General features: G+C 43.9%; 1 protein-coding gene across 1 annotated transcript in view; it reads left to right on the top strand.

Moving 5' to 3' along the window:
- TAF1B (TATA-box binding protein associated factor, RNA polymerase I subunit B) overlaps nt 1-5,360 on the top strand; it is a 1,023,302-nt gene extending 1,017,942 nt beyond the window's left edge. The window contains exon 15 of the mRNA XM_085610722.1: nt 5,013-5,360. Coding sequence (XP_085466848.1) covers nt 5,013-5,217 — 205 coding nt within the window. The 3' untranslated portion in view covers nt 5,218-5,360. The remainder of the gene's footprint in view (nt 1-5,012) is intronic.
- Nucleotides 5,361-12,414: the final 7,054 nt, after the last annotated feature.

Here is a 12,414-nt window from a genome sequence, read left to right as displayed (position 1 = left end):
TCTCAGGGAAGCAAAATGTGTTTCTTACTGCTAGCTACTCTGATAAAAGCTATGGGAATCTATGAAAGTTCCAATACTAGAGTAAGAAACAAGTTACTTACCTGTAACTTTGGTTCTCTAGTATTGGTAACTTTCATAGATTCAAAACAAAAATGGAGAGAAAGGGATTCTCGCAATGGAAGACCATTGGAGGGGGTACTCCTGGTCCCCTTGAAAATACAATACCAAACAAAGCAAAGGAGTACTCCCAATAGACAGAAAACTGTCTTAGGGGTATTTGGAACGCAGAGCAAAGGAAAGAGATTATCTTTCTTAAGAAGACCCCTCACTCACCAACCTGGTTGGTGACATGCCTCATCATCAGGGTCCCACCTGGACAGCTGAATGCCATCCAGGTGTGCTGCGACACCTGACTACAGTGGAGCTGGTTTTTTGTGTGAAGGTGAATAGAAACTTTTGGTAAAAAATTGGCCAGATTCATCCCAATCCAAATAATTTATTCTAGGGCAATTTGGACAATGCAAAAAATGATATGGATACCGCGATAGGTTAGATTGACCTATAGTATCTTCTTGTGAGTAAAAAGTGAAAAAAGGTCTACATGTTTCAACCATCCGTTGTTATTCCCGGGTTTTCGTCAGGACCAATGAACGTGACCCGGGGGGTGTACACTCGCTAAGGTGTACCCTGCCCTTGGTCACTCAGAACATAACCATCTACTCACGGTTAGGACTCCCTTCCTTCAAATCGTCGAAAGGGGAAAAATCTGTGAAAATAAATACATAAACACAGAACAGACATATAATACATGTAATAATCATTCATTGTAGGGTCAATGCTCGTTGTAGTTGCCAAAAGAAATTGTGAGCGTGAGACGATCATTCAACTCTCAGTGGACGAGGTAGTGGACTCACACGGTCTCGCGCATCTGACTTTGGCGATCAGGAGCCACACACACAGTGTTGAATGATCGTCTCACGCTCACAGTTTCTTTTGGCAACTACAACGAGCATTGACCCTACAATAAATGATTATTGGTTTCCTGTTTAAAAGGCTCCCTGGAGCCGGTTGAGCTGATGAGCTCATGGAGAGGCACCTGCGCGCCTTGAGAGGTACTGTGACCTGAGAATACTTTGGCAGCCTGCTCAGCAACCCCAAATATTTGATGCCTAATCTCTACTGATGACAGATGATCCAGAAACACGTGTATAGAGATGGCCAGTACAACTTTGTAATTACTCGAGACAATCCTGAAAGCACACACGCTTGTTGAAACTACATTGACCACAATGCTCAGGGGCGACCCGCTGGGAGGTGAAGCAGTGTGATCCCACTTTGGTTTCCTGTTTAAAAGGCTCCCTCGAGCTGGTTGAGCTGACGAGCTCGTGGAGAGGCACCTGCGCGCCTTGAGAGGTACTGTGACCTGAGAATACTTTGGCAGCCTGCTCAGCAACCCCAAATATTTGATGCCTAATCTCTACTGATGACGGATAATGATCCAGAAACACGTGTATAGAGATGTCCAATACAACTTTGTAATTACTCGAGACAATCCTGAAAGCACACATGCTTGTTGAAACTGCATTGACCACAATGCTCAGGGGCGACCTGCTGGGAGGTGAAGCAGTGTGATCCCACATTGGTTTCCTGTTTAAAAGGCTCCCTCGAGCCGGTTGAGCTGACGAGCTCGTGGAGAGGCACCTGCACGCCTTGAGAGGTACTGTGACCTGAGAATACTTTGGCAGCCTGCTCAGCAACCCCAAATATTTGATGCCTAATCTCTACTGATGACGGATAATGATCCAGAAACACGTGTATAGAGATGGCCAATACAACTTTGTAATTACTCGAGACAATCCTGAAAGCACACATGCTTGTTGAAACTGCATTGACCACAATGCTCAGGGGCGACCTGCTGGGAGGTGAAGCAGTGTGATCCCACATTGGTTTCCTGTTTAAAAGGCTCCTTCGAGCCGGTTGAGCTGACGAGCTCGTGGAGAGGCACCTGCGCGCCTTGAGAGGTACTGTGACCTGAGAATACTTTGGCAGCCTGCTCAGCAACCCCAGATATTTGATGCCTAATCTCTACTGATGACGGATAATGATCCAGAAACACGTGTATAGAGATGGCCAGTACAACTTTGTAATTACTCGAGACAATCCTGAAAGCACACACGCTTGTTGAAACTGCATTGACCACAATGCTCAGGGGCGACCCGCTGGGAGGTGAAGCAGTGTGATCCCACATTGGTTTCCTGTTTAAAAGGCTCCCTGGAGCCGGTTGAGCTGACGAGCTCGTGGAGAGGCACCTGCGCGCCTTGAGAGGTACTATGACCTGAGAATACTTTGGCAGCCTGCTTTGCAACCCCAAATATTTGATGCCTAATCTCTACTGATGACGGATAATGATCCAGAAACACGTGTATAGAGATGGCCAGTAGAACTTTGTAATTACTCGAGACAATCCTGAAAGCACACACGCTTGTTGAAACTGCATTGACCACAATGCTCAGGGGCGACCCGCTGGGAGGTGAAGCAGTGTGATCCCACATTGGTTTCCTAATCTGATTGGTTGTTGCTTTATTTTGGTCTCTTTTACAAAAAGAGGTAGATATGCTACAAAAGGGAATGAAGCCTAGGCCTTTTTTCTTTCTCTTTTGTACCTACTGCTATGTTATTTTGGGTACCGAGACTCCCATTCTGACGACGGGGAATGATACAAGCTATGGGAATCTATGAAAGTTACCAATACTGGAGAACCAAAGTTACAGGTAAGTAACTTGTTTTGTGTAACTGGTGTTCGCTGACATGCTTTTCAACAAAAATGTAATAAATACATTTTCAAAAAAAACTAAAAACGTATGGATTGTATGATGGATAAACTTTTGATTAAAATGAAATATCGAATGAACTCGAGCAAGAATTTTTATTTTGCTGTGTGACGTGAATGTGGAACGCGTAATACACTTGATTGGAAAGTATCGAAGACAAGTGCTGTGGGGCTTAGCACGATCGCGTCTGCACGCAAAATCCTGTCTGAGTATTCTTCAAAAAAACAGTGGATCATAATTAAAACGGGTGTGCAGACTGTCCTTTATAATAACTGTTAGTGGTTACACAACCTCATGCAAGGACTATGAAGACAAATACCTCTTAGTCTCTCTGCAGCTGAATAAAGTAAATATCTGACCCCCAAAGATGCTCAGTTCATTTGGGACGGAGCACAGGCACCACTATATGTCGACAGGGAAACCCCTCTGAGGCTCCACAACAGCAGTTAACAATTATCGGTAGTTGCTTTGATGATATTGGACTGCAGGGGTCATGTGGCTTGGCTAGTGACCCTCAAGGTGATTTCCAAGAATATCTTCAGCTAGCTGAGTCGTGTGGTGATTGTACTTTCAGTCAGAGGCCTCCTCCTCTTCCTCTATGGGTATTTCTACTTTCTCTGCAGCTTGGGCAAGTACTTCTGGAATGCTGCATCAGGGTATATGCATTTACAAGAACTTTTGATACTTAAGAGCTACATTAAAAACAATGGAGTGGATGCAGGCCATAAACATGCTGCCGTCAACGTTCCTAGGCCCTAATGCACATCGCCTCGCCCTACCAAATTTTAGAAATATGTTGTTTTGCATGGTGAGGGGGAAACGGAGAGTGTTCCCCTTCATTCTCCTGGAGCTCCCGCTGCTAGGCACAGTAGCCACGGGAGGAAGGGCATAAAAGGCCTGAGAGCCCCTTCCTTTCCTTCTACCCAATTAATTTTCAGGAATTGAGCAGTTTGACGGAGCAGCAGAGGGAGAGGTTTGGGCTGTGGAAGAGCGTCCTCCATCCTTTCAGTGCTTTAAATGAAACTTTATAAGTGCAGGTACTCGCTATCCAAGTGTACCAGTTTACATTGGAAAAGTGCTGGTACTCTCCTATTAAAAGTATTGCACCAGTAGTGACAAGTGCTGGTACTCTCCATTTTAAATTGAAGAAGTGCAGGTTTTCAGTACCTTCCCATTTAAAGCACTACATCTACTGATCTCACTTTCAGTGATAAGAGTTGCCGGTGGGACCATGTAGGCCTGCGTGTGTGGCCTTGGAAGTAAGTCAGTACTCATTCATTGACCACAGGGGCCATGCAATGAGGCAGAGGGAAGCTGCAGAGAGCCGCAGGTATTTTAAAGCTATTTCAATACAGACATTTTAGGACATAAGTACATTCTTCCTTTGTAGAGTGTATATACTCCCTACAGACCAGCAGTGGCGTCTGGCACAGAACGGGGGTGGCGGTGCAGGAGGGGAGGTGTAAAGAAAAATATAACACATCTGCTCAGTTGCCGTCTCTCCTCCATCGTCTCTCTCCGCTTCTCTTCCTGACTCCCGTAAGCACACAGACTCACCTAAGCCAATCAAAACGCTGCTGTCACCAACATAACAGCAGCGTTGTGATTGGTCTAAGCGCCCTGATTCGACACTTAGACAGGGAGTGGAAGCCTGTGCATGTTCGCCACCCAGGCTGTGCAATACAGCTAGGTGGAGAACATGCTGTGTGTGCATGACTATTTCGCCGGCCCAAACCGTCATACTCACTTAAATGCACATATTTCCTCCTCCCCCTGCTCTGAAAGCCCAGTCCTGCCCCGCCTTAACATGGCTCGCACTGAAAAATAAAATAATAATAACATCGTTATTATCATTTTAGTTTTAGTTTTTTGCACTGCTGAAAAGCAGTGTGACGACGCTCCTCCAGAGGAGCCACCGCTGCCAATGACTTAAATGACCTTGTAAAACGTTCACTAAAATCCCCAGCTCTTGTTATCAACCCTCAATGGCCTTTAATAATGAATATGTCTCTCAGCACAAGCTGCAAGTTTGGGATATTGCATGTATGTACAGCAAAGAGGTTTTATCAAATGTTCATTGTTTCTTAAGATTCCCTCCCATAGTAATTTTGCGGTATGTGCTGTGTGAACACACTGAGTATTCCTGATTATTAACGTACCTATTTCTCGTTGTGTTGGCAGGGAATGTAAGCATTGGACTGTCTATGAAGAATCACATTTCCCAAGGAGCTACAATTTTTTGCTGCAGCTCTTCGGATTTTTACTGAACATAGAAACTTCTTTGATCCATGAAGAAGTGTGCTTAGTTGAACGAGGATTGTTCAAAACAACGTTTCAGAAAAAACAACTGAAGAATCGGAGGAGATGGTACAAGAATAAAAAGTAACGAGTAATGTCATAAAATTATCACAGATTTAAATTTTTGCACAATAAAAGCGTAACAGTATTGCTTTTTTTTTTACAATAGCCAATGTAAAATATTTGCAGTTACTTCTTTTGTATTTTTTTCTATAAAATTGCATCATCAAACTAGTGTGATTTGTTGTTTTGTAATACATGGACAAAGCACTTTGATAGTTGAGTTATAACAACTATCACTGTAAAATACATTTCAAACTTGTGAACATAACTTCATAAAACTATTGCTAAAAAGAATCCTGTTTGCTAATATTTGACATTATTCCGCTGCTTTTTCTTTTTTATGTACTAGTACAATATTAGTGTGTCTCGTGAAAGCTGGCAAGAATCCTTTCGTATCTTACCCCTCAAATACTTGCAGCAGTTTGGGGCTACGTTGATTTAACATAAGTTAAAAAAATTCCTGCGGGTGGCCACTGGGGCCAGACACCCTACTGAAATAAAATTGACTAATAGCCTGTTCGACTCCCTCAATTGTGAGATCTTCTTCCAGTCTCACTCTTATCCTGTCTGGGTTTAACTTTTTTTAAATATCTGTATCGCCAAGAGCTGCTCAGCGCCGGATCGGTCATAGGGCACTTATTTGGCATAGTATCTCGCCTTATAACACCATCCAAATGCGCACACATAGACTACGGGCTCTTAGGTAAAAATCCATGCTATTCTGCACTTTTATTACATTTTTTAAATCATTTTTTAAGTCTCCCTCATTTGCTTATTCATTAGGGATCACATGGGGTTTCCTACCTCGTTACTCCACTTCCTGGTCCACAATGGCTGGTGTTGTTTGCCGGTTGGCAGTCCAGCATTCTCCTTCATGTTGCGACCGGTCGGCTATATCTTGCCGATGCCGGCGTTGACGTACTGCTTTAGACTACGGGCTCTTAGGTAAAAATCCATTCTATTCTGCACTTTTATTAAATTATTTTAATATTTTTTTTAATCTCCCTCATTTGCTTATTCACTAGGGATCACCCGGGGTGTCCTACCTCGTTACTCCACTTCCTGGTCCACTGCAGCTGGTGCTGTTTTTGTGAAGGAAGTATTTCGTTTTGCTTAGGCAAGCTGCCGGTTGGCAGTCCAGCATTCTCCTTCACGTCACGTCTGGCCGGCTATTGCTTGCCGATGCTCACACACAGCGGGCACGCCAATTGCATGCCTAAGGTGTGCCAAAGGCAAGCCCATCTGCCCCCATCTGCACCAGACCATCACCAGGAGCCAGAACCCTTGCCCCTTTTATATTGGAGAACAGGTACGCTCAAATTACTGTATACTCCCCAGAACAACTGAGGGTATTAGAGCACGTGCAAAAGGTTAAGGCCTCCTGTTGTGATGTTATCCTTCCATCTTTGGAAGGTCCTGTTGCCTGCTTAAAATGCAGATTTAAAAGCCTGTCCTCCATTGAAAGTCTAACTCCTCTAGAATCTAATAATAACAAAGATTATACCTCAACAGTGCTTCCTAAAGGTGCACTAAAGCCTCCCCTCCAAGACGTCGTCACCCCCTTAAATAGCTCAAACTGTTTTCTTGTCAATGTTAGATCCCTGCCTAAACATGCTGTGGAACTTCGTGATCTACTTACTCTTTCCTCTTATGAGATTGGATTCCTTACTGAAACTTGGCTAAGTCCCACATCTACCCTTTCCATCACACTTGCTCTACCAGCCAACTTTAAAATACTTTGATTAGATAGGGAAACCAAGGTTGGAGGTGGTATCGCTATTATTTTTAAAGAGAATATTAAGGCCTCAATAGTTAACACTATCTCAGAGGACTGGGCAGAAATATGCATTTTTTAACTTGACTTTTCCCCCAACCTCTGCTGGAAAGGCGCAAGAGTCCATCACCCGCCCGGCCCAAAAAGGGTCTTCAGCCAACACTTATTGGAATTTATAGCTCCCCATGTACTTTCAACTCAACAGTTTCTTCTGTTGGGAGACTTTAATTACTATGGGGAAGAGTACCTGTATACAGAAACCAACCAACTATTATCTGACTTAAAAACTTTGGGTTTACGCCAACAAGTAACGGACCAACTCTCATTGCAGGCCACACCCTTGATTTAATTTTTACGAATATTCCACAGCTCAGTTGTGACCGACCAAAACCCATACTCTTGACTGACTATTCACTAATTTGTTTTCTTATCCCCTTCCACAAGACGAAAAGCCAAGCTCTCACCTACCAAAATAATCCATCCAGACAGAGGCGGAGAATTACCACACTCACATGGGCCAAGGAACAATAGCCCTCCATCCACTGTGACAACTAAGACGTCAACCTAGCGCTTTGTAATTGTAATAGGGCACTGTATTCTGGTTTTGATAAACTAGCCCCTCGTAGACACTTCAAAAAGAGATTTCACAGACCTCACGCACCCTGGTATTCATTAGGTTTAAAGACTGAGAAAGCTTCTTGCAAAAGACTGGAGAAAGGAGATGGCGTCAGACCAATATTCCCACTGACAAAGATACTTATAAGTTGGCTTTAACTACTTACCATCGCAACATGAATAATGCTTGTAAATTACATGTAGGGAAGCAAATTGACGAGGTGGGGAATTCATCTAAAACTCTTTTTAAAATACTTAAATCCTTTATAAAACTGGCAGCATGCTCTCCAGAACCTAATCTGTCGCAACCACCCTGGAACGCCCTTGCCGACCACTTTGAAGGAAAAATCAAAGTGATCTACCAAAACTTTCCCACCATCGCTACCCAGTCCCATGAGAGGCAGGAAGTCTTTACTCCTTTCTCTGATGCTATTATCAACCTAGGTAAATTTGAAGTAATCTCCTCAGAAATCACCCGCAATCTTCTGATTTCTGCGAAATAGGGATCACCAATAGATGTTTGCCCGCCCAGAGTCATGACAAACCTCGCTCATTAATTGGCCCCTCAAATTTGCTCTTTATTTATTCTATCCATTACAAACGGAAATGTTCCTTTAGACTGGAAATTGGCTTTGATCAGGCCAATCCAAAAAAAAGGCCAATTTAGCTTCAACTGCCCTTACTAACTCCTAGCCAATCTCACTCCTTCCTCTGCTGGCTAACTTGCTTCTAAAAATATTTTAATAAGCAACTGATAACATACCTCGAATCAAACATCTTATTGGACTCATCCCAGTCAGGCTTCAGACCGCTTCATAGAACAGACAGCTCTGCTAGCGGTCACCGACCATATCAAATTCTCCCTTGATGCAAATGTACCCACAATGCTGGTTCTGCTTGATCTGTCGGCAGCATTTGATATGGTGTCTCCCTCACGGCTTCTTGACAGACTACATGAGATCAGGATTCATGGTACGGCTCTGCAATGGTTAGCTGGCTTCCTGTCAAACAGGACCCAAACGGTCATTCTGGGCCCTTATAAGTCTAGAACTATGTCATTAGACTGTGGTGTCCCTCAGGGCTCCTGTCTCAGCTCTTTGCTTTTTAACATTTATATGGCAACCCTCGCCAAAACTGTCAGAGATTTTGATTATGGGATTGTTTCATATACTGACGACATGCAGCTGCTTTTCTCCTTTGAGAACAATCTGTTCAAATCAAAAGCATTTTTTTACACCGGGATGAAAGTCCATTGCAACCTGAATGTTGGAAAACAGACTTTAGCTTAACCCCACAAAAATGGAAAATGTTATTCTGACAGGCCCAACTTCTTTGGTCCCCTGATTGGTGGCCATCAGAACTGGGTTTGGGCCCGGTACCCAAACTAGTGGTAAAAAACCTGGGAGTCCACCTGGACCAATCCCTTTCTATGATAGAACAATCTTCAGCTATTAAAGGTTCTTGTTTTCATATGCTGCATTTGCTGAGAAGAGTCTTTCCTTTACTACCACTCTCCACAAAAAAAACACTTGTCCAGGTGCTGGTCATCAGCCGCCTGGACTATAGCAATTTGCCTTTGGCCGACATGAATGAGAAGCTGCTCTCTCAGATTCAGGGAGTTCAGAACACCGCTGCACGTCTTGTATGTAATCTCCACACTGGCACGGCAACTGCCCCTCTTCTTCAGTCCTTACACTTGCTGAGAAATAGAATTATTTTCAAGATCTGCTGTTTAACCCACAACGCATTCCATGGACAAGGGCCCACATATTTATCCTCTATACTTTTGATTTACATTCCTCCCAGACTTTTCAAGATCACATGACAATGCCTGTCTCAAGGTCCCTAGGTTCAGAAAGGCCAGGTCAAGCTGCAGATAGTTCTCATCCTTGCCCCTAATCTTTGGAATAAACTGCCATTGCAACTACGCACCTGTGAAAAGCACTCCCATTTCAGAAAAGCTCTTAAGACCCATCTATTGTAAGAATGCCTTCTTTTTGCCTGCTGTCCGTCATCTTTGTCTCTCGCCAGGATACCCCTTTGGGGGGGATTCAAACGAGTAATAAATTAAAATAACATAACTTGTCCCCTGGACACTTGTTTTGCTGTGTCACCTATCTCAGCTATCCATCTGGAGGTGCCATCTCTGTTGCTCAGCCAGGCTGTCATTTTTTCCACCTTGTTCCTCATCGCCTGTAATCATGTTCTGACCCATATATAGTGAGCCTTCGTGGCATTCGAGTTTACCTCCCTATATTAATCTTTTAGTTCGCCTGGGGCTTGCTGGCTGTGCCAAGCAGTTGCCACAAATGTGTCCCGCTCCACCACAATAACAGCAGATTCAAGTTCCATGTTCTTGGGGTTCCTCTACCTTTTCTCGAATGTGATGCTGGACGTGGACTGTCTTCAGACAACCATTTTAAAGGCTTTCCATAGGGTATCCAGAGGATGAACTGTCTGTTCCTTCCGTGCAAACAAATGGTTGGCTGCTGTAGCTAACTTCAACTAGTACTATAGTTGCCTCTCCAAAGCTGTTTTAACATTTAATCAAACCAAGGCGTAATTCTCCCCCTCCCAAATTTACACCACTCAATAAGATATAGCTTAAAATCCCAATTAAGTAGCTAGGGCACCTATTTTTGTAAAGAGTGTGTGAAAAAGATAAATAAGGCCATCCCAGTGTCCCCCTACTAAATTTAGAAAGTGGTTCATTTTTTATAGCATCTAATTTCTGTGTAGCACAGATAAGAGTAGAGGTGGAGTTTCAAACTTCCCAAGGTAAGCGCTGATCTCCGCATCAGCACCTACGAAAAAACTTGAGGACTAGCTTGTGACTGCGCCATCTGTAAAGTTTTTTAATTTGGTTTGCCTTTTTCTTTTCTCCTCGATATACTGTGAATTTTGGTGCACTTTGTGAGTTATTTATTGATTATATTTTTACAGTTTATTTAGTGCACTTATGCAAGCAAAAACGGGTGCTGGGGAGGTAAGTGGGGAAAAAGAAATCATTCAGGGGATGAATGCTTGAAAGAAGAGGTTCAATTGTTTCCTGAATGATGTGATGTAAGTTCCTTACAGACTGTGGGCAGAACTTTCCAGAAGGATGAGCCATGTTGGGAGTAAAGTGCTTCCCTTAGTCTGCTACTGTCCTTATCATGGCAATGGGAGACCGACCGTTTGCAACTGGTTGCGCAGTATGGGATGAATAATTTAGAATGGCAGATCCGGCCTGTTTTGTGTGGATTTGTTTACCAAACACAAGCCAGTCCTTTGTTTATCGCTATCCGGTATGGCCACAAGCAGGGTCTTCCAATCGAAGTCACCTTCTTATCTCCCCACCCATCAACCTGACCCAGTCCAGCCATCTTTCCTCATGCTTGCATCTGTTGTGTGCCTCACACCTTTCTCATCACTTTAAACTCCCCACTTGATGTTCACCCCGTCAGATGATTTGGTGCAACTTGCTGTGGTGACTTAGCTGTTTGTGTTAGGGCCCAAAAGGGCAATGGACAAGAGACCCTGCTGCAAGTCCTTAAATCCTGCAGTCATTACATGATCTCCTCGCTCACAAGGAAGGATCTAACCTTCCTCCTTGAGCCATGATCTATTTTTATAAACTTCCCTTCTCTCTTAACATCTGTTAACTCTGCTCTCTATTTGCTTCGTGCAACTGGACCCTACCATCTTCAGACCTTACAGCAACAGGATATTATCAGCGTAACTACGACTGGGAAACTGGGCCATCTTTTGGTGGTCCTTATACTGAAGTTAATCTTGTAGATTTGGAAAACTCGAACACTAGGGGCCTCTGAAGTGCAACTGCTACTCCATCAGCAATATATCTATGTATGAAAATAATGTACTTCAGCTTGCGCAGGTCCTGGGCAGAGGCCCAAAACTGTTGTATGTGTCCCTGATAAATCTCCCTCCTTTACCCCTGTACTCCAATAGCCACTTTCCACCGTGGACTCTGCAGCCCTACTTTCTAAAATTCCTGAGACTCACATTCTCCCTGGTCCTTCGTTATCTTCCCATTCTGTGCCCTATTTCCTTAATTTTTTTCTGCCATGCCCATCCTATACCCACCTAACAACATCTTTACACCCAATGCCACCAATACCATCCTTCCTCTAATCTCATCCCATTGCCTCTTTTTTCATTTCACCCCCTTCTACCTTTCACTTCCCTTGTCCTGTTCATCACCCCACCTCCCTTCCATCTCAGTTTATTTTTTTAACCTCTTCATCTCCTGCCTTTATACTTTCATGTTCCTCCCGGCCGGCGTTCCCCTCCCTTTGATGGTGTTTCTTTAAGAATCCCTGTGTGTGTCATTTCTCTTCTGGTTGGTTGAACCTCTCATCCGTTATTCCCTTCCTTCTAGCCAAAGATCTTCTATGCCACCCCCCACTTCCAGTTTTCTTATTCCTTTTCATTAACTCTGCCTGCCACGTTACTGCACCCTTTCTGTCCTCCTGCTCAACCACTGAATACATATGTACTCTGCCTGGATGTCCACCTGCCATCCATTCGAGGACCGGCTCACACAACTTCTCCAGCCCTTCTGTGGAAATATGGATTTTTCTGGTCAGTTATGTCCCCTATCTTGGACCCCAACGGTTCCATGTGCATGTCACAAGTACATGTATGTTTCCTCCAGTTCCAGTTATGAAGACGCAAATACATGTGCGTCCACCGTCAACATGTCCTCTGTCAGTTCCGCCATGAATAGGCCGGATATTCCATTCCTAAATATGAAAGGCCACCGGCTTTATATGGTTCACTTATGCCATTTTACAGTCCAGGCAAGTAGGCCCTGATCCTGTCATCAAACCC

The sequence above is a fragment of the Triturus cristatus genome, chromosome 6 (assembly GCF_964204655.1).
Source record: "Triturus cristatus chromosome 6, aTriCri1.1, whole genome shotgun sequence".
NCBI classification, from domain to species: domain Eukaryota; kingdom Metazoa; phylum Chordata; class Amphibia; order Caudata; family Salamandridae; genus Triturus; species Triturus cristatus.
The sequence above is the reverse complement of the archived record's forward strand: the minus strand, read 5'-3'. Positions and strand labels throughout refer to the sequence as shown.